Source organism: the organism of the source record quoted next, unplaced genomic scaffold (genome assembly GCF_019419815.1).
Source record: "Pyrus x bretschneideri cultivar Hongxiangsu unplaced genomic scaffold, Pyrus_bretschneideri_v1 Contig14, whole genome shotgun sequence".
Classification (NCBI taxonomy): domain Eukaryota; kingdom Viridiplantae; phylum Streptophyta; class Magnoliopsida; order Rosales; family Rosaceae; genus Pyrus; species Pyrus x bretschneideri.
This window is the reverse complement of record NW_025999435.1, coordinates 2781816-2805128: the sequence shown is the minus strand read 5'-3', so window position 1 is coordinate 2805128 and position 23313 is coordinate 2781816. Positions and strand designations below refer to the sequence as shown.

Sequence of the window (23313 nt, the reverse complement as noted above, 5' to 3'; positions counted from 1 at the left end):
ATATTATTTGTGCATCATTCATGTTGATGTGGTAGGAATTTCAGTATTCATATTGGAAGTATGGAAATGAGGGTAGTTGGAAAGGATCTTGTGTAGTTGAATCTATTCATTGTGAAATCAGTTCCAGACGAGCCCGATGTGCACAGTAGAATAGGATATCGACAGTAATTGTCAATGTGGGTGATTTAGGCTGGAGATCAATGAATTAGATAAGATGACTAGCAAAAGGGGTTTATGAACTTGGGATATAATACTGGGGTTAGTTTCTATAATAGAACATTCGAACCACCTCTACAGGGGTAAAATGCATGGTATGGGACGTGCAGGTTCGCGCGTTTTATTATATAAATTAATGGGGATAACTGAAGAAGGTTGCATTGCATTCATGCATCATTATAATTGCTGTTTTGATATTTGGCTATATGATTTCATAACATTTAATTTAATATTATCAATTTACTATGGTAAGGTTATGTCCGTACTGAGCTGTTGAAGCTCACCCCTATATTATTATGCAGGTTTACGAACTAGACATTCAAGAGGGTAGGCATGATGAGATTGGAGTAGAGAAAGTTTATTCATTTATTTACTATAGGTTGTAAAGAATTATTGATTTGTTTAAGAATCATGAATTATTTTAATAAGAGGAGTTTATTTTCCAACCCGTGTCAATTTCCTTTCAATTATTTAGTTTTTAACTCATGTTTCAGATTCGGATTGAAGTTTGTATTATCAACTCCGGGTCCAGGGCGTGACAGAATGGTATCAGAGCATAGGTATTAGACACCCTTGGATAAGAACTGTGGGAGAAGATTAGCATGAGCCAGATAAGTTTGAATTTAGAAGACTATGTGTGATGGGTTTTGTTAGTAAAGGTTTTTGTTGGCCTCTAGTGATATGTAGAGTGTACAAATAGACTTAAATGTGAAGTCAACTTTTGCAAATGATCTTGACAACTGAATTTATATGTGGATCTTCTGAGAAAGGAAATTAAGTTTGATCCAAAAACGAAAAGGATGAAAGTTAAGCAATGCATGCATATAACTTTAAGATGAATTTTTCAGGTGAAATGGGTTTAGGAGTGACTAAAGGATGAGAGAACTTGAAATATGGAGTTAATAGTCATGATTTGGCAGGAGTTGTAAGAAACTAAAGTGTTTTTATTGGAGAAGTCAGTGTGTACTCAACTTATTTGACTATGAACAGTGAAGTATACAAGAGTATATAAGTAAATTCTACAAAAGGAATTTCTCGAGAAAATTGGTCAGTTAGTTGATGGATTAGAAACAAGCTTAGAGTTAACAATTGAATGAGACGCAATTTTGATACGATATAGAGTTTTGTAATTCCTGGTGTTGTTTTGATCCTGAGTAGTGGACAAATAAAAAGGATTTTATGCAAAAGGATTTATAGTAAGCTAGTTACGTGCGATGTTGGAATAAGCATATTAGAGATTGAGATGCTACAAACACTTAGATTTTGTTACTCAAATATTTTGATGTAAGAGAAAGTATGTACGAAGGAAATTTAGGTTTGAATAGGTCTATGGGTTACTTTTGTGGTAGATATGAAGCTAGTAGTCACGATTTGTTGATGGATTGTAAGGAACTAAAGTGCTTTCATTGGAGATTTAGTATACTGATCAGAAAAATCAGAGAGTACCTATATTGATGTAGATAAGTGTTTATACATGTTTGAATGTCAAAGACTTCAAAAGAAATGTATAAATATGCTGTTGAGACTTTGTATGATGAGAACTAGGCTTGAATAAATAGTCGAGATGATGAAAGATGCTTTCAGAGTAAGGATGAACTTTGGTTGTCTATTAGTTAGTTGATGAAGATATGGTGAGTTTTGGGAATCAAATTAAGATCGAAAAGAGATGCAACTATATTATAAGATCGTCTGTACAAAAAGAGAGTAATTTTCAGTGGATAAGCTTCTGTTAATTTTAAGAAGAAAAAGAATTGAGGAGTTGATGATTTTAAAAGAAATGAAGCTGATCAAGAATAGATGATAAATAGAATTGATGTTAAGCTTTTGAATAAGTATTGCATTGATAGAAATTGATGGTAGTATGAAAGATGGCATATTCTTCAAAGAAATAAAAGCTTCATTTTGAAGATGCATGGTGATGAAAATAAGAGCAAAGGACCTAGAGGAATGAAAGCCACAAGTATACACTCAAGACAATAGAGAAAGGAAGGTGGGAGTGCCATAATTTAGTGACTTGGAATTTCATAGGATTGAATAGGAGATTGGCCTATTTATATTTGGACGTGGACTATTACTTGATTGAGATGCAATTATTGGAATGAGAATTGTGTTGAAGTTGTCTTGTGGTTAGAATTCAAATAGAAGAAAAAAAAAGATATGAATTGAAGGGAAGGTGGAGTTAAGGCTTACTACTGAACCAGAGGAAATAATGGAAAGAAATTGACGAGGTTTTTAAAATTAGTTAGGTATATGAATTATTTATTGTGAAAATAAGACCATTAGAGAATTCTTATTTGCTTGACATGTATTAAAGTCATTGAATTATTGGAGATGATTTTATTTCAATAGTTTAATTAGTATGCATAAGGTTATCAATAATTGGAATACAAAACAAATGGCTTATGATGCATAGTACTTATTCTCTCTTTGTTTTGGATGCTAAGTAGTGATTGATATGTACAAGTTTATATGACTAAGGGAAGTAATCATTGGAGCTAAGAGTGTCTTGTACACAAATATCTTTAAGGCTTAATGAATATTACTGGTAAGTCATGAATCAAGTGATCTAGTTCCTTAGGCATGAATATATATGACGTCTGTGTATTACCGACTCAAATTGAAGAACTCCAGTACCATGAATTATCTCTATGGAGTGTTGGATTTATAGGTTCAAGAAATAAATTTAAGGATGTTAAAGTGGAATTTAGTCTCATAGTAGAAGTAAATAAGATGAAGTTATTGGAGAAAGTAAGATTTTAGTCCTTGATAAACTAATACGCAGTTGAAGTTATTGGTTAATAGAGGATTAGAATAGTGAGATAATTTGGAATATTGGTTGTTTAGTAGAATCATGAAATTAGTTTCAGATTGACATTATAAAGAGGATTTAGTGGTGACTCTTCAAAGAGGATTTAATTATTTTGGATTTGGAGATATAATTAATGCGTGTACGAATTTATAGAAATACTTGGAAGAGCATTCACTTTAAGTTGAACTCCTTTGAGGATATTTGAGATGAGATCTGACAAATCGAGATTAATGACATAATTTTTGGAAGACGTTAGTGGACAATAGTATTGTGATAGACTTGTGGGACAAGGATTTTAAATGGTGTTTTGAGTTGACAATGCAATTGGTAAAATTTCTTAAAGGTATGATAATGGAATGTATCTAAGTTTCAAGGGAAGAAAGAGTTATCTATGAAGGATTACATCCTCAATGTTTCCCATGCTTTTCGAAATAATCAGCAAAGACGATTACAGTATTATCCAATGGTCTCCAATGACAATCTTGCAACATACTAAACCCCTTTTTCATCACTTCAATGGCCTTGTATATGTTACGGCTTGTCAACCTTCCTTCCATAAGGAACTCCCATGCCTTGTACTCCGGTTGACCGCCTCTCTCCATTGTGTGCAGATGCAATGCCTCAGCTTTCTCAGTCAATTCCATTCTGCATATATGCAAGAAGGACATTGGAGACTCGAATATATGCACCTAAAGCAACTGTACTCCCACTCCATAAAATACCCTCTCGGCTTCCACAATATCACCTAACGCACAAATTTTAAGCACATTTTGAGCAAAATGATATAAATTGAAACCTGGAGAGCGTGGTTGAAGCGCTTAGACTTCAGGAGCTGAACGAAGATGCAACGGAGTGAAAAGAAATCTGTGGGGGTGAGGGTTGAATTCTTGATGGCATTTGGTATTTATACCACACACCCTAAAATCCATCAAAATCCATCACTCATTAAAATCCTAGCAAATCCTTGGTATTTTCACTACACCTGGACATTTGAAGACTCATTTAAAATGCTAATCGACTATCCCTGGATTTCAATGTATTTTTAAAATCCTCTAAAATCCAAATTTTATTACACCATGATTTCAAAATCTTTTAAAATCCTCATGTAAAATTCTAATTGAATACACCCAAATTTCGAAATCCATTAAAATACTATCAAATCCTAATTTAGCTACACCCCTAATGGGACATGGATTGACAAGTCAGATCTAATGATTTGAATCTGTTAATATGATTATAAATGGATCTGCATATGGATTAAGTCTGATCCAATCTGAATTCGATCCGTTGATAGTTCTATTTTGTGGTTTTGAGTTCAAATCTCATTGAAGACATTTTGAAATCATGTTTTCTTTCAAAATGATTTAGGGTTGATCTACTGGTCATCGGTCAACAAATAGTTGACTAGTCGATCACAGAAAAAGTCGAGGGTTGCCATAAAAATCACCTGAAAGTTGGTTGGCCGGCCACTAGTTACCAAAATATTTAGTGAGATTGGGTAGCAATCATTTCATTATTTTGAAGTAGAGTGATATTTATAAGATGATTGGATTGATTTTTCAATTGGTACCTAAGCTAAAAATATCGTCTTTTTTTTGAAGTTTTTCTTAGAAATGGTAATTACACTAACAAGCTCCAATAAATACTAAAATGTGTGGAGTCAGTTGGAGTAAAATTGTGAATTAACAAATTTTAGTCTTCAAACTGCCACATAGATCAACAAACTTATATCTGAAGAGTTACATTTAGACTACTGTTGGAAATGCTTTACAGTGCAAAATGCTGTTAACCATTAAATATTTAAGTGCGTTTAAATAAAGCATTTGGAAGTGTTTTGCTTCCAAATACAGGTAAAAGCGCTTTCAAGTCTTTTCAAAACCAGTTTTAAACAGGCCCAAATATCGCCTTTCTTTCCGGCCCGAAAACAAAACCCCCACCATAAACCCTGAAAACAATCACCCGCTCTAAGCTTCTCGTAGCTCAAAAATGAACAGAAGGTGGTTGGAAACTCTCCTCTGGCAATCAATTTCCACCATATCTTCGTCCCGTCTGAACTCCAACCCCTTTTTCTCCACAAATCAGTCACAATCATTCCCTTCTCCATTCAAATCCTCCCACCAAAGTCTAAAACTTTGCTTCCCCAGATTACTTTGCACTTCTTCGCAGGACAATCTCGATGCTCTGGTCGATCCCAACGATTTTTTCAAGCGGGACGGTTCGTGAGCTGAGTCTATTTTGGCAGAGGAATTCGCCTCTCTGCACGATTCGATGTTGGATACCAGTGCTGGTGGTGGAATGCCAAAATTTGATTCAACAGTTTTCTAACAATGCCATTTTGATTTCCAATGTTATTAGGGATAGTAATGATGAGTTTGATGACAAAACCCAGAAGTTTCTTAGGCAGTTTAGGGATAATCTGAATGAAACTCTGGTGTTGGAGGTGTTGAAGCTTCTACAAAATCCTGAATTGGGTGTGAAATTTTTCACATGGGCAGGTAGACAAATTGGGTATAGTCACACTGATCCCGTGTACAACGCGTTGTTAGAGTTATTGGAGTGTTGTAGTAATAAGAGGGTAGCGGAACATTTTCTGCAAGAAATTAAGGGTGATGACAGAGGTGTTCTTAGGAAGTTGCTTAACGTGTTGATTTGGAAGTGCTGCCGAAATGGGTTGTGGAAAATGTAGCTTTGGAAGAGCTGGGGAGGCTTAAGGATTTCGGATACAAGCCAACTCAAGCAACTTACAATGCTTTAGTTCAAGTGTTTCTAGAAGCAGATAAGTTGGACACAGCACACTTGGTCCATGTGGAGATGTTGGATTCGGGGTTGAAGATGGATGAGTATACATTAGGTTCATTTGTTCACGCCCCTTGCATAGCTGGGAGGTGGAAGGAAGCTCTCGCATTGGCTGAGAAGGAAGTGTTTAAAGATAAAGATGCCAAGTCATGACAGTCGTATAGTTTAGGCAGCCAATTATTCTTGTTACACCTGTATAGTTTTGGTTAGGTTGTTATATTTGTTACAGGTTGTTAGAGGAAGTCTTGTACATGGCCTTGACTATATATATATATACCCCAAATGTAAATGTAATTATCAAGTCAGTAAATGAGAAGAGACCATTCTTCTGTTTCTTTTGGTTTCTTTAGAGTTTGTGCCCAATACTGTTCTTTACATGAAGATGATATCTGGGTAGAACAAGCATTTTTGTTGTTTAAAGAAATGAAGAGGAATAGTATTGTTCCTGATGTCTGTACCTATACCATTTTAATTGATAGTTTTGTAAAGCTGGCCTAATTGAACAATCTCGGAGCTGGTTTAATGAAATGATACAAAATGGTTATGCTCCAAATGTGGTGACATATACTGCTCTTATACATGCATACCTTAAAGCAAAGAAGGTGTCTGATGCAGATCAACTTTTTGAGATGATGTTGACTGAAGGTTGCAATCCTAATGTTGTTACTTATACTGCTTTAATTGATGGTCATTGGTAGAATTGAAAAGGCTTGCCAGATATATGAGAGAATGAGAGGTAATGTGGACATCCCTGATGTTGATAAGTATTTTGGAAGTGATGATCAGAGTATTAGAGAACCTAATGTCTATACTTATGGGGCTTTGGTGGATGGTTTATGCAAAGCACACAAGGTTAAAGAGGCCCGTGACTTATTGCATGCTATGTCAGAAGAAGGTTGTGAACCTAACCATATTATTTTTGATGCTCTTATAGATGGATTTTGCATGTATGGGAAGCTAGATGAAGCACAAGAGGTGTTTGCTAAGATGTCAGAGCAAGGGTACAGTCCAAATGTGTGTACGTACAGTTCTTTGTTTGATAGGTTGTTTAAGGATAAAAGACTGGATCTCGCTTTAAAAGTCTTGTCCAAAATGTTAGAAAACTCTTGTACACCAAACGTTGTTATCTACACAGAGATGATTGATGCCCTGTGTAAAGTTGGAAAAACAGATGAAGACTATAAGCTTATGCTGATGACGGAAGAAAAAGGGTGTTATCCAAATGTTGTGACTTATACTGCAATGATAGATGGCTTTGGGAAAGCAGGTAATGTCGAAAAGTGTATTGTGCTTTTTAATAAAATGAGCTCTAAGGGCTGTGCACCAAATTTTATCACCTACGGGGTTTTGATAAACCATTGCTGTTCAAATGGACTTTTGGATGAAGCTCATAAGCTTTTGGATGAAATGAAACAAACACATTGGCCTAAGCATATGGCAGGCTACAGTAAAATTATTGAAGGTTACAATAGAGAGTTTATGACCTCTCTTGGGCTTTTAAATGAGATGAGTGAAAGTGACCCGGTGCCAATTACTCATATATGCAAAGTTCTGATTGATAATTTTGTAAAGGCTGGAAGGTTTTCATATGTGAACAAGAATATGTACACTTCATTGATTGAGTCTTTTTTACATGCAAATAAGGTGATCGCTAAGGTACTGGAGATGTTTGCTGACATGATGAGGCATGGTGGTTTTCCAGAGCTGGATACATTCATCTTATTAAAGGGCTTATTAAAGCGAACAAGTGGGATGAAGCTCTTGAACTATCAGATAGCATATGCCACATGGTTTGTCTCTCTAACTCGTCTTCTCTTCCATACTGTAGTTTTCAACTATTTCTTTTACATAAAAATGTCTTTTTTCTCTTTATGTATATTCTCAATCATTTCTTTCTTTTCCTTGCTTCTATGTTTTAGGTGTGAATATGATACATTTTAATGCCCTAGAAAATGAAAAAAAATAAAATAAACCTCAAACAAAGAAATGTGCACGGAGAACATCTAATTTGCATTTAAGAAATATTGAATGGATAAAACATTGAACTACATCTTCTACGTTAATGGTTTTAATTTTGAAAAGTGTTGAATTTAATGTGACATTTTGTGTTTGTGTGAGCACTTGCACAATTAAGGAAGCACAGTAACAAGTCTATTTGTTTCTGTATAATCTGCATGTAGATTTTATGAGTGGCCGTGCTTTTTGCATCTGTGCGTGGACCTTTAAGCCATTATTGACTATTCTAAGGAATGAATTGAGAAAATGTGATTATATTGGAAATTTGGAACTCATGTACAACTACCTGAACGAATTTTTTGTTTGTATACTTATATTAAATGGTTTGGCGGACTTGTCTGTTAAGGAGTCACCCCAGTGTCCTCATCATGATGCTTTCTATTTCTTGTAAAGCGAATTTTCTTTATGATGTATAAGATCAGTGGTTACTTGAATACTCTTTCAGTCAGAAGATTTTGTTATTATCTCTCAACTTTTCCGCATAATGCCCTTTGGTTTGTTGTGGATGAGCTATCTTACTCTGCTGCATTATGTGGTTGAGCTACCTCAAGCTGTAAATTTACGGTATCTACCTATAAGTTGTCTTTTGTGCTTTTTTTTAAAGGTTTGTAAAGACCCTTTCTGTAGCATGTAGAGGTTAGTCCAGAATTTTGAAAAGATCTTTGAAACATATTGATCACACAGATCTTTGATACCACAGCCAGTAGCCAGTAGGATTGCTTCTGCTCTCTAGGTCTTACAACGGGACTTTTTCTTTTTTTTTTCATAAACCTAGAATTGTTGATTTCATCAACAATTTTTTCTTCTCCCAAATTTTCTATTTAATGACTTAGATATTACAACTTACAAATGGTCTTTGGTATACCTGAAAAAACCTGTGTAACCTTGTACTTGAATTATGAGTGCAGGGAGAAACTCAATTGACGAGTGTAGCTCGGTAACCGCTGTTCCTCTTAAATCTAAGAACTTCAAATCTTCCATTGGCTCCAAGATTTCGGGGAAGTTTTCTAAGTTTGGAGCACAAAGAGAGATCGAGCACCTTGAGATACTTCAACTTACAAATGCTCTTTGGGATGCTTGAAAGCCTTTTGCAGTTGCGTGAGCAGGGAGAAACTCGATTGATGAATGTAGCTCTTGAATCATTGTTCCACTTAAATTTAAGGACTTCAAATGTTCCATTGGCTCCAAGATCTTTGGGAAGTCTTCAAATTTAAAGCAGCTGGAGAGATTGAGTTCCTCAAGATATTTCAACTTACAAACGCTGGTTGGTAGACTCACAAGTCTCTTGCAACCAACCAATGATAATTTACTTATATCCCTGGGAAGCTCAGAAAACTCACCGAGAGATGTGCAGCCATCTAGATTAAAAGAACCAAAGACCTTCAACTTACACCTGTTGCTTGGAAGTTTCTCAAGGTTAACGCAATGACTTATATTCAAGTAAGAAATTTTTTCGTGAGACCAAACTGATTGGGGCAACTCCTTTATACCAGTGTTAAATAATTTAAATATTTAATATTTCCTATCATCTCTGGAAGATATTTGAGACTGGTGCAGCCTTGAAGATGAAGCTCAGTAAGCTTGTCAAGATCTTGAAAATACTGAGGAATTTCAACCAAACTTCTACAACCAGAGAGATATATGTCCACAATTTTTCGACTCCCAGAGAGATTTGGAACTTCAGTTAGATTTGTAGAGATTTGTAGATTGATCACTTTTAAGTTCACAAGTTTCTGTAACGGGTAAAGAGAAATATCAAGAATTAATATAATTTCTACACTTAATTTTTATACAAGAATTAAAATAGGCATATAATATACCTGGTCTTCTTTCCAAATCTTCTTAACTTTGCTATATGGCATATGAAGCTCAACTAGATTTTCCGGCGAAAAATTTGACGGCAAAGATTCCAGTGGATATCCCCACCAATAAAGGTAACGAAGAGAATCGGGAAGGTCTAGAGAAGCAGGGAATTTGCAGTCAAAAAATAGAGAATTATACACACGTAGCATTATTAGGTTTGGCATCAGTTTGAAGTTTGCGCGTTTCATTAGTGGTCGCTCTTCACTCTTATGCCATCCAATAAATATGACTTCAATGTTTGGAGTTTCCTGACAATAAGAACAAAGAATAAGAACAAAGTTTAAATGTATATATTTTCAACATGTCAAGATGTAATGCTTATTTGGAAAAAGAATTCAACAAAGTTGAAGAATAATCTAGAGTCTTTGCGATGGTAATGATGTACAAGTTTCTACTAAAGTATCCAAGTTAATTGTAATAAAATAATAAATATTACATAGACTTCCTAGCACAATAAAAAGAGTAGTGTTATTCTTATCACTTAGTTGTACCATTACTTGTATCATATTTCTAATAGAGATAGAGCCGCCCGCCAACTCATGTGAATCCTATCTTTATTATAGAGATGATATAAATAGATAACAAGAATACCACTTTTGCAATAAAAATTCAATCAAATTAATTTTTTAAGAATCTGACTTCTTTATTATAAATGATTTTACTTTGTTGTGTGTGTGTTTTTTTTTTTTTGGAACAATACTTTGTTGTGTTATCATCTAAATTTGCTATTTATTTTTCTTAAAAAAAAAAAGAAAGAAAAATTGAATGCATTTGACTTTTACCGTGTCACTCTTCAGTACACGATAGACATCCTCATTCGTGAACAACCTATTCCGTTTACTAGGATCTTTAAAACATTGTTCCTGAACAATTGTCCTTCCCATTTCTTGTAGCAAATCATGCATCTCTATGACTTCCCATCCCAATTTATTTGAATATATTGATATGAGAGACATATCACTGAGAATTCTAATTCCGGCTGTCACAAAGAATCCACGAACATCTAACATTTGTTTTACCTCATTCACCATCTTCCCTTTATGAAAACATGCTATATCCAGAAATATATCTTTCTCATATTTTCCCAATCTATCATAACTTATTCTCAACACTTTCTGGATATCTTCACTAGGAGATTGTTTCAATTTGTTGAATTCATCGTCCCAGTCTTCTTTGCTCCTGCAATTGAAGAACAAGGATCCCAGAACTGTAAGAGCTAAAGGAACTCCTCTGGCATAATCCACGGTCTTTTTCGCCAACTCCTCATAATCTGTTCTACGAGTAGTGTTATTCTTGAAAGCATGCGAACAGAAGAGCTGAAGAGCGTCATCTGGTTTTAATACCTTAACCTTGTAGATATTATCCTCTTTAATAGTTTGCCTAAGTGTGCCCCTATCTCTACTTGTGATAATGATTCTACTTCCAGTGCCATATCGAAGAAGATCACTAGCTAAACGTTGTATTTGCATTGGACAACTCACATCATCAAGAACAATGAGGACCTTTGTGCGGCTAAGCCTATTTCGAATAGCAGTTGATCCTATAGATAGACCTTCTTCCTTGAATATCTCACTTAGAAGTTTCTTTTGCAAGCAATCTATTCCATCTAGTTGTTCTGATTTCTCCCTGACATTTTTAAGAAAGCAAGAAGCTTCAAATTTAGAAGAGAGTCTGTGAAATACAGTTTCAGCAAGAGTGGTCTTGCCAATACCACCCATGCCCCAAATACCTACAGTGATGCAAGTGTCCTTTGAATCAATGCCCAGTCGCGATTCAATTTGCTGAATATGGCTTTCAATTCCAACCAGGCCCTCTAAATCACATGATGATTCACAATTCAAGTTTGTCCAAATATGATCGACAACATTCTTAATTAGATCTGCCTCTGTCCTGGCATACATACATATATATATATGTATGTATGATTATGTAGTAAAAAACAATAGTTAGTCTCAAAGGTGGGTCGAAAAATTTGTCACATAAATAAAGAAATATACTAAAAGTTTTAATACCATATATTTGTGCAAGAAAAAGAAATCTTGTTTATTCTCTCCTAAAAATGAGATTAAAGCAATATTAAAATCGAAATACATTTGTTTTCAAGTAAACAACAATACAACTAAATAAGTTTGCATATTATAGCATCCAACCCACTATCTATTTGATGAAAATGAACTTGCCCCACTAATGAGAAAGTTAACCCTAAAGAGAAATAAAAAAAAAAATTTAAATGGGCGACAACTAATTACATGGTCAATGAATAGTAATTGTTCATCAAAGATTGTGCAACCATAATTTTTTCTTTTTTTATATTTTTCATGCAAAACGAGGCTGATTTAGTTTTGAAAATATAGAAAACATTCAATTGTGGCCGCACGATCTTTGATGAACGATTATTATTCATTGATCCTCCAGATCCCAAATGAGGAGATTCGGAGAGAATCTATTTCCAAGGAACAGGGCCACCCCTCTCCAAACCCACAAAAAATGGCAATTTTGTAATTAACTTAGTTTAAAGTCGGGAGGGGTGGCAACGTAGCTAAGCTACAGGCACAGGGCAATTTCAATTGGGCCAGATTTTTGATCCAACGACCTGAGGTAAAGGATGGGTAGGCAGTATTATCATTTTAGACTTGGGAGAGGTGCGGGTTGCAGTCTGTGAGATCGAGGGCTGGGTGCTTAGATTTGGTGAGGGAAGTGTTACAGAGAGAGAGAGGGAGGCGTGAACAAGGGCAAGTAAGACCTGTTTGTACGAGATCAGTAAGTGGAAGAGTTACAGAGAGAGAAAGAGAAAGGGATCTGTAGAGATTGCGCAGAGAGAAATAGAGATGGTTGTCTTTTTCTTTTCATTAGTTTGGTTGCTTTCCCGATATAAATTTTTGAATGGGTTATATAGGTTGCAGCAGTATTCATTTGTACAAGATCGAATGTTTTGGAAGTTAGTCAAACCACCCTAAATTTCACCAAATATGATGCTTTATTGTATATGTCAAATCCCATCTCCGAAATTTTTTTATTATTACATATCTCATTATTTAATTTCGTATTTTGTATTTACGTTATTTTTATCTTATTCTAATTTCGTTAATTATACAATTTGAATTGTATAGTTACAAGGTATGAATTTTCACAATTAATCTTTTAAAATTAGTAGACCTTTTAAGGTCATAATTAGTGTTTTCGAATAGAACTCAATTCCACGAGTGCGTAGGTGAAAGTTGTTCACGAATTAGAGTGATAACGAAGGAGTTACGGACGTTAGAAATTAGATTTAAAATATGTTTAATATATAATTAGAAGCTCCCATTAATTTGGGGGAGGGACCAATTAGGGAGAGAGAGATAGTGAGGTGAATCAGAGAAGAGATAAGAGAACCCAAAGCGGCCCATTCCTTCTTCACGACCCGGCTCCTGACCCGAACTCTCTGCAATTTTCGACATGATTTCTGTTGATTTTTTGGGCTTTTCTCAACCTTTCACCACCACCAAAGATCACACGTCACTTTCCCTTCAATCTCCACCAATGGGTCTATGAGTATTTGACAGCAATCGACTGTTTCTAAAGCTTGTTCCTTCGACCACCACCACCAATACTCTCCTTGATCCTAGGAACAAGGCCCAAGCACTGGTTGGGGCACTAAGGTTCGATTTGGCAGCGATTTGAAGAACACTCATTTTACGGTTTCGACGGTCTAGGATGATTTCAGGCCACTTCCCGATTGAATTAGACCTTGGCCTAGGCAATCATAATACGTGATGTCTTGATATTCGTGCCAGGGTGCGTTAGCATGAACTCGATATTCGTGCCAGGGTGCGTTAGCATTAACTCCAGGCACTAATTGTACAGGTGACATGCCTGAGTAGATTACGAGGAGTCAGTAAAGGTAAAAGTGCAGAGATCAGAGACTTGGAGCGAATAGGTTACCCCTTTATCATTCCTTGTATTATTTCCTATAGAACTTATATTTTGAGCGTCTATGTGCATGGCTTGGCCCTAGTGAGGGTTGTGTATTTTCAGAGTATAGATTTGTATCTATTTGTGGGGGAAGGCCCACTATCATTTTTCTTTTGATGTATTAGTTATAGTATTTCATTTTGTATCTTGTACATATGTTAAGATGTCCCCTATGTCATTGTGTCACATGTCGATCCCGGGATTGGGGTGCGACAACTTTTGGTGGTATCAGAGCTTAGGTTTAGGTTCACATACGTTAACCTTAGAGTGATGAAACTTTGGGTAGGTTGGGTAGTGGACCTTAATAAGGTCGTGTGGGTTCGTTTCTCAAATTTCGTGTATATGCTTACGTTGAATTCTTCTATGCAGCAGACATACTATGACAACCCTACACGGTGTTGTTGAGCCGTTTGTGGAGGACGTCCCACCGAAAGCACTCATGCGATTGATCAGGAGGCTAACCACAATTATAATGGACCCGATGGTGCTTTTCAAGCCATCGAGGATTTAATATAGCTAGTGCAGGCTCACGTAAGTGCGACTTCTAGTATGGAGAAATCTTTATATGGAGAGTTTTGTACTCATAAGTTGCCTTCATTTGATGGTAGTACTGATTTGTGGCTGAGTCCTGGATCAATCAAATTACAAGTGGTGCAAGATCACTCATCTTTTAATGGTAGCTGGAGGTCCCCTTATTTGGGAGAGGTTTCACACTGCATTTTTTTAACAGTATTTTCCAAAGTCATTTTGAGATTAGCTGGAGGTAAAGTTCGCCATTATTAAGCAAGGCACCGACATAGTTCCTGCTTATGTGGCCGTTTTACTCAACTTTATCGCTTCTCTCAGCACCTCTCTAAGAAGAAGAAAACGAAGAAACTTATTAAGGGATTCAAGCCTAGTATTAGAATCTGTATTTGTTCAGGCAATTGATTGTGCACGCACAACGGAACTTAATGAGGAGTGTGATGCACGAGCAAGTGGAGAGCAAAGGAAGAGAACCCAGTTAGAGGGCCAGTTATATGATGTTTTTTTTCATGTGGATCCCAAAAACGCTAGAGATTCTCATTTGGTGGTTCTCAGGGATCGTCACATGGATGACATCAGGGTACTTATTGTGGAGATTTCCAGGCTACTTCTAGATGAGGCTCTCAGCATTCTGCAGGGGCGAGTCATCAGAGCTGTTTTTGAGAAAGTATTCATAGCGCGTACAGACGCGGACCCTATACTTCTTTTAGAGGACATTCATAAAGTTATTTTAGAGAATCCCGAGACCAGCCACAAAGGACACTTTCACAAATTTGCACTCACTACGGACACCGACACTATGACACATGTAAAGATGGTTACAAGACTTGTTACCAGTGTGCCCAAGAATGGTCACTTTTTTTTAGATTACCTACTAACTACTGCTGGCGGACCCGTTGTTACTGTTGGGGGTTCAGTAGCATCTTTGATGTAGATTAGGCTTTCTGGAGCACCTTTAGGCTTGGAGAACAAAGGATTGGGTGGCAAATAACTAGACATCAAAACGGCAAACAACTTAGAGGAGGTTTTTAGCGAGTTGAGGCCCAGAGCAATAGAACTGGGACGTCTTAAACGGGTCTCAGTAAGTTGGCATGGTATTATTCCGATGCAAGATCTAGATGTCATTATTGGTATAGATTACCTATCCATATATCACACGAATTTCGATTGTTTTGAGAAAGTGGTAACCTTTCGACCACCTGACAGACCTCAGTTTTAGTTTGCTGGAGTTTGCAAACCTGTTCCACCACCAATAATGGTATCAGTCGACAAGGCTAGATGACTCATGAGACACGGATGTCAGGGTTATTTGGCTCATGTCATAAACGTTGAGCAAGGAAATAGTGAGATTAACGTCATTTCAGTAGTTAAAGAATTTCCTGACGTATTTCCTGCAGAGTTTACATGGCTTGCCTCCAGTGAAGGAGATCGAGTTCACTATTAACCTTATGCCAGAGACTACACCTATTTCTAAGGCTATGTATCATATGGCACCTTTGGAATTGAGAGAGCTCAGAGTGCAATTACATAAGTTATTGGATATTGGTTTAATTCAACCCAATGTTTCACTTTGGGATGCTCCCATTCCCTTTGTAAGAAAAAAATGACAGATCCATGCATTTGTGCATCAATTATCGTGAGCTTAATAAGGTGACAATGCAAAATAAGTACCCTACATTGAGGATTGATGACTTATCTGACCAATTTCAAGGCGCTTGGTATTTTAGTAAGCTAGATTAGTAGACTAGTTATCATCAATTGAGGATTCAAGATGAAGACATAGCAAAGACAACTTTTCAAACTCGTTATAGTCACTATGAGTCTTAGTCTTACCATTTGGCCTAAATAATGCACCTACTGTGTTTATGGACTTGATGAATTGGGTCTTCTGACCTTCATTGATCAGTTCGTGGTAGTGTTCATTGATGATATCTTGATCTATTCACAGAGTGTAGCTAAGCACGAGGAGCATCTGAGACTTATTCTGCAGACTATGAGAGATCGTCAGCTATATGCCAAGTTTAGCAAGGGTGGGTTTTAGCTAGAGCGTGTTAAGTTCCTTGGCCATGTGATCTCGCATAATGTTAACACGGTGGATCCTGCAAAGGTGGAGGCAGTTGTTGGTTGGAGTTGACCTACCATAGTGACTGAGAATCATAGTTTTTTGGGCTTAGCTGGATAGTACTGAAGATTGATGAAATCCACTCACTTTCTCATCGTTGAGAAGACTTATACTTTGGAATGACTTGCTAGGCTATTCTTGGACGTGATTGTGAAGTTACATAGAGTTTCAATGTCTATCATTTCCAATAGTGATCTTCGTTTCACTTCTCATTTTTGGAGTAGTCTTCATAATGCTATGGAGACTAAGTTGAGTTTCAACAGAGCTTTTCATCCTCAGACAGACAGTCAGTCAAAGTACATTATTCAAACCTTGGAGGATATGCTTCGAGTTTATGTACTTGATTTAAAGGGTAACTGGGACAGACATTTGTTGTTAACTGAATTTGCGTATAATAACAGTTACTAGACGAGTATTCAGATGACATATTACAAAGAACTTTATGAGAAGAGGTACAGATCTTATTTGTACTAGACGAGGTAGGAGAACATCGACTATTGGGGCCAGAGTTAATGCAGATTGCTGCAAAGAAGGTTGATATGATCCGTGCACGCTTAGTTGTAGCTAAGAGTTAACAACGAAGTTATACTGACCCTTACAGACATGAGGTGACATTCAAGGTTGGAAAGTATGCTTTCTCATGGGTTTCTCCTATGAAAAGCCCCATCGGGTTCAAGCTTAAAAGGAAGCTTGGTCCAAGGTATATTGGACTGTTTGAGGTCTTAAAGAGAGTTATCGAGGTAGCCTATCGTCTTGCACTACCGCTAAAGTTGTTACACATTCATCCAGTGTTTCACATTGTAGACATCAAAATTTCGGTGAAATGAATGTTGACCAATAATTAAAATTTCAACGTTCACGTGTCACATAAATTTTACATGTAGCGTGTGATTCAACGAAAAATCGAAATAAATTGGAAAAGTCATCAAATATTACACGTGTCAATACCTGGCAGAAATGATTTATTTCATCTGATTATTTAAATCCAAAAATCAAGTTTTGGAATTCTATAAATAGGAGGCCAAGGCATTCATTTTGGGAAGAAGGAAGAAAGAAAAAAAAGAAGGAAGGAAGGAGAAGGAAAAGAAAGAGAAGAAAGAAAGAAAGGAAGAAAGGAAGAAGCCTTGAAACTCTAAAGCTCTCAAGCAAATCCCGAAGGATCAAGAAAGCACTCTTCGTTCTTCGTCAAATCCTCCTTCAAGATCAAGCCCCAACGGCCCTTGAAGAACTTCCACCAACTCAAGATCAAGCCCCGACGGCCCTTGAGGAAAGTGTTCATCGTTCATCATCCGTTCATCCTAAGATCAAGCCCCAACGGCCCTTTGGATCAACAACCTCAACAAATCCACACATCCAATCGTTCTTCAAGATTAAGCCCAAAAGCCCTTGAAGATCCGCTCATCCATCAACCTTCAAGATCAAGCCCCAACGGCCCTTGAAGAACTTCCACCAGCTCAAGATCAAGCCCCGACGGCCCTTGAGGAAAGTGTTCATCGTTCATCATCTGTTCATCCTAAAATCAAGCCCCAACGGCCCTTTGGATCAACAACCTCAACAAACTCATACACCCATTCTTCAAGATCAAGCCCAACGCCCCTTGAAGATCCATTCATCAACTGTTCATCCTTAGATCAAGCCCCGACGGCCCTTTGGATCAACAACTCATCCACAAACCCACACCCTACGAAGATAGAATCAGATGACCAAATTACAAAGAGATTGTAACCCCAAAATCATTAATACAAAAAAATATATTTTGTACACGTATTCTTGTCTCTTGTTTCAGGAATAATTCGTGTTTACAAATTTGGCACGCCCGGTGGGATCATCTCTACCTTTCATCTCTATCCTCAAATCATCGAAAAACGCAAATGGCATCAAGAAAGGATCAAGCTGTTCCTGCAATCAAAGCAAAGAATAAGAACATCATCGCCGCAAGTGGTGATATTTTGGGCATCATAACCCGAAGTAAGGCAAGAGATCTTTTTGCCGCGGCTTCCGCCTCTGCATTAACTCTGTCAAAGGAACAAGAGCACCTGAGGTATGAGCCTGTGATCACCCTAGCCTCGCTAAGGGCATCAAGGAGGGAAAGCCCGAAGAAATACTCAGAGTCCCTACTCTCCGACGTTGATTCGAGCGGCAGCACAACCATGCAAGTCATGACCACTGGAGCAACTTCAATCGAGGAGCAGCTAGCTCAGATGAATGAAGCAATTGCAAAGCTCACACGGACTGTGGAAGAGAAGGACTTGCAGATTGCCGCACTCATCAACCAACTAGATGCGCAGCCCGACGTGAAAGTCGACCCAAATATTGGCCTAGTAAAGAAAGAAGACAACGAAGAAGAGGAGCCTCCAGCAGAGAAAGTCGAAGAGAAGCCGAAGCTAGACCAAGCGACAACATCCATGGGATCTCTCTCTATCCAGCAGCTACAGGAGATGATTGCAAGCACTATCAAGACACAGTACGAAGGAAGCTCGCATGACTCCGTACTGTACTCAAAGCCTTACTCCAAGAAGATTGATGCTTTGAAGATGCCAAGGGGTTATCAGCCCCCAAAATTCATGCAGTTCGATGGAAAAGGCAACCCGAAGCAACATGTCGCCCATTTCATTGAAACTTGCAACAATGCTGGGACAGAGGGAGACTACCTCGTCAAACAGTTCGTGCGTTCGCTGAAAAGTAACGCTTTTGACTGGTACACTGACCTCGAACCTGAGTCTATCAACAGTTGGGACCAGCTAGAAAGGGAATTCCTCAACCGTTTCTACAGCACTCGTCGTACTGTAAGCATGCTAGAGCTGACCAGTACGAAACAGTGGAGAGATGAACCTGCCGTCAACTACATAAATAGATGGCGCTCCTTAAGTCTAGATTGCAAAGATCGGCTTTCTGAAAACCTCTGCCATTGAGATGTGCGTTCAAGGCATGCACTGGGGGTTACATTACATCCTCCAAGGCATAAAACCAAGAACGTTCGAAGAGCTAGCAACTCGTTCCCACGACATGGAGCTAAGTATCGCTAATCACGGGAAAAAGGAGCCGATTACTAACTTCAATAAGGATAAAGTATTTGCCCCAAATGTAGACAAGACCGGGAAGAAGCCCGCTAAGGAAGCTTTCACCGTCAACACTACCCCCATCAAGACCTCCTCAGCGTCCATCAAGACCTCCTCAGCGCCCATCAAGATCTCCTCCAAGAAGAAAGCGAAGGAGATAAAGACAAGTGAGCCTCCTCACACCCAAGACAGATACAAGAGCACCTTGAGAGAGTTGGAACAGAAAACGTACCCTTTTCCTGACTCTGACATGGCTGCCATGTTAGATGACTTGCTGGAAAAAAAGGTGATTGAGCTACCCGAATGCAAGCGTCCTGAAGAAATGAATCGCACAAACGATCCTAGGTACTGCAAGTACCATCGTATTGTGAGTCATCCTGTTGGCAAGTGCTTCGTTCTTAAAGAACTCATCATGAAGCTAGCACAACAAGGGCAAATTGAGCTCGATCTTGAGGAAACGGCCGCAACGCATACCATTACAATTGCATTTGGTTTTTTTAATCCTGTGCCTCTCCAAACGACACCTGACCGTTCCCGTGAATGCTTAAGTTGCACGGCACCCCCTACACAACCATCACTGGAAAGAAGCGACCAAGATGCACATGCTGATAATGAAGAAGGATGGATATTGGTAACCTACAAAAAGACAAGGAAACCAAGACCACGAGTCATACAGCCAAATGTGGAACAAAGAAGAAATCACCACGGCCGCAACAATGCGAAGCCTAAAAGAAACATAAAGCATAATAAAACAACATATGCTAGGGAACCTATGGAGCAGGAGCCACGCATTCCCGTTTCCTTGCGTGAGTACTTCCCGAATGACTTTTTCCAACAGTGCACTACCGTGGCCTGTCACATGGTTGAAGTAGAAATAGAAGAGCCCTCAAAAGGTAAAGCTATCGCCACTGAGGTAGAAAAGACCCTCACACCTGAAGAAGGTCTGCCAACACACTTTAGCATCGAGGAAGCGCTACCATTGCCAAAAAAGATACGAAGAGCACTAGCAGCAGTCTTGGCAGGTCCTGGCGATCACGAAGTGCGAGAAAGTAACGACGAAGGCTTGAAGCTTCAGCCACATGAATGTGCCACATGTTGTGCCACCCATGACACAATTAACTTCACTGACGAAGACCTACTGCTGGGATCAAAGCCTCACAACCGTCCTCTCTTCGTCTCAGGGTACGTAAGGGAATACAAAGTCAACCGCATGCTTGTGGATGGTGGGTCGGCCATAAACATCATGCCAAAATCAACAATGACCATAATCGGCATCAAGGTGAATGAACTATCCCTGAGCCGTCTGCTGATCCAGGGTTTTAACCAAGGAGGACAAAGGGCGATGGGCATGATCCGAGTAGAGATGACCATTGGTGAGCTCAAATCAAGCACGATATTCCACGTGATTGATGCAAGAACTTCCTACAGCTTGCTCTTAGGAAGACCTTGGATCCACGCAAATGGGGTAGTGCCGTTCACCCTTCACCAATGCCTAAAATTTTATCGAGAAGGAGTGAAGGTGATCCAAGGTGATACCAAGCCATTCACCGAAGCCGAATCACACTTTGCAGACGCCAAGTTCTACATGGATGAAGACGTGGTACCCGAAGCCCTTCCGGAAGATATCAAATTCACGGGCAAAGCAGCACCTAAAAAGCAGGAGTGGCAAGTCATGCCTAAAAAGCAAAAAGAGCAGACTGTGCCATCTTCAAGCAAAGACGATGACGAGTTTGCTAAACCTGCAACAACTAAAGGGAGTAGGATGCCGTCAGAGGGACTGAACGCACCCATATTCCGATATATCCCGATGTCAAGAAGAAAGAATGGTGAATCTCCATTTGAAACTGGAACAAGAAAAGCCGACACACAGTGGCACGCGGATAATGTGAAGTTGCTCAAGACAAATGCAGTTTTGCCTTTGACACAGCTAGGGGATGCTAAGGTCGCAAGACTACCACAAGGCTTCATAAAAGCTCTACCAAAGAAGGTGGAATCAAGCTTTCTTCCAACCAAAGGACCGAGGAAGGTTTCGACCCTAACGCCTACAAACTCATGTCAAAGGCCGGGTACGACTTCGCTTCTTCTGTGGTGGCTGGAAAGAAGGTTTCAAACACTGTCAATGACGAAGAACGTAACCTCACCAAAACTCAAAAGAAGTTGAAGGAGCATGGTTACGGAGTTGACAACAACAAAGCTGGACTTGGTTTCACACCAAATGCACCTGTGATGATTTCAAACAAAGCAAAAAACACTAGCGCTCAACACATCAGTGTGAGCATTGAACAAGATCAAGAAGAGCCTAAACCCTCCCCTCGGACGTCGGTCTTCGATAGGATGAGCCATTCAAGCTCTAGAACTTCAGTGCTTAATCGCATTGGTGGCCAAGACCGAACCTCTGTCTTCAAGAGGCTTAACGCGCCAACATCCCAAAGCTCTGCTTTTGAAAGGTTGTTAAAGCTTAAGAAACAAAGCAACACAGTTATCTCTCCTCTGCGACGATCAGCTTCAGAAAAATTTGAAGATAATGAGAAGCCTTTTGGAAAGAGGAAGACAACACCAAAGGAAGAAAAGCTCGATGGGTTAGGAGAAAAAGACGACGTTCGAAGCTTGATTCCTTCAAGGATGAAGCGCCAAGCGATCCTAGAGGTCGACACAAAGGGACCACTGAAAGTAAGAAGGCGTACTATCATCCACACCAGACAATCCTTATGCCAACAAGCTCGAGAAGACAGCACTGAAGAGGAGATCCAAGATGTTTTCCACATCACGGTTCAAGAAGGTAAAGAAGACGAAATCCCCGAGGAAGATGTCACTGCTGCACCACCACAGCTCGAAGATGGGGGGCAAGCCACGGTCGATGATCTCAAGGAACTCAACTTAGGTACAAGCAAGGAACCAAAGCCTATCTTCGTAAGTGCATTATTAAGTACAGATGAGATAGAGGAGTATTATCAGCTGTTGTTAGAGTACAAAGACGTCTTTGCCTGGACTTACAAAGAAATGCCCGGCCTGGACCCTATCATCGCTGTTCATCATCTTGCGGTTAGGCCTGGAACACGACCGATAAAGCAAACTCAAAGACGCTATCGATCTGAGCTTATCCCACAAATCGAGGTCGAGATCGACAAGCTAATCGAAGCAGGCTTTATTCGAGAAGTGCAATACCCCAAGTGGATCTCCAACATCGTCATTGTCCTTAAGAAATCAGGACAAATACGTGTTTGCGTAGACTTCCGGGACCTCAACGATGCTTGCCCAAAGGACGACTTCCCCTTGCCAATTATTGAAATCATGGTGGATGCAACCACTGGCCATGAGGCATTATCATTCATGGATGGCTCTTCTGGGTACAATCAAATTCGCATGGCCCTCGAAGACGAGGAACTAACAGCCTTTCGTACTCCAAAAGGTATTTACTGCTACAAGGTGATGCCCTTTGGTCTAAAGAACGCTGGAGCTACGTATCAACGCGCAATGCAGAAAATCTTCAATGACATGCTACACAAGAACGTAGAATGTTATGTAGATGATGTGGTGGTTAAGACGAAGAAAAGATCAGACCACTTGAAAGATCTACGAATAGTGTTCGAAAGGCTGCGAAAATACAACCTCAAGATGAACCCGTTAAAGTGTGCGTTTGGCGTCACCTCTGGAAAATTCCTCGGCTTCATCGTCAAGCACCGTGGTATTGAAGTAGACCAATCAAAGATCAAGGCCATTCAAAGCATGCCCGAGCCAAGAAACCTGCATGAGCTGAAAAGTCTACAAGGACGGCTAGCCTTCATTAGACGCTTCATCTCCAACCTCGCAGGGCGTTGTCAACCGTTCAGTCGCCTTATGAAGAAAGATGTCCCATTCGTATGGGACAAAGCGTGCCATAATGCTTTTGAAAGCATAAAGAAATATTTGTCAAGTCCACCTGTCCTGGGGGCACCTGTGCCCGGGAAACCACT

General features: G+C 39.0%; 1 protein-coding gene and 1 pseudogene across 1 annotated transcript; one reads left to right on the top strand and one right to left on the bottom strand.

The window, feature by feature from the left end:
• The first annotated feature begins 5011 nt into the window (after positions 1-5011).
• On the top strand, positions 5012-7746 carry LOC103953672 (annotated as a pseudogene).
• A 1195-nt stretch (positions 7747-8941) lies between these two features.
• On the bottom strand, positions 8942-9951 carry LOC125475213 (disease resistance protein RML1B-like). The gene is made up of 2 exons (XM_048579760.1): positions 9658-9951; positions 8942-9570 (listed from the first exon to the last, which is right to left on the bottom strand). Exons 1-2 carry the CDS (start codon positions 9886-9888, stop codon positions 9322-9324), a joined length of 480 nt encoding a protein of 159 aa, XP_048435717.1. The 5' UTR covers positions 9889-9951; the 3' UTR covers positions 8942-9321.
• Between the last annotated feature and the right edge of the window lie 13362 nt (positions 9952-23313).

Excerpts from the sequence above, each read along its gene's own strand:
- LOC125475213 (XM_048579760.1), bottom strand. The coding sequence starts at position 9,888 with ATGAAACGCGCAAACTTCAAACTGATGCCAAACCTAATAATGCTACGT. Across the intron at positions 9,571-9,657 it reads AGATTTGGAAAGAAGACCAG|AAACTTGTGAACTTAAAAGT; the intron begins GTATATTATATG and ends TACCCGTTACAG.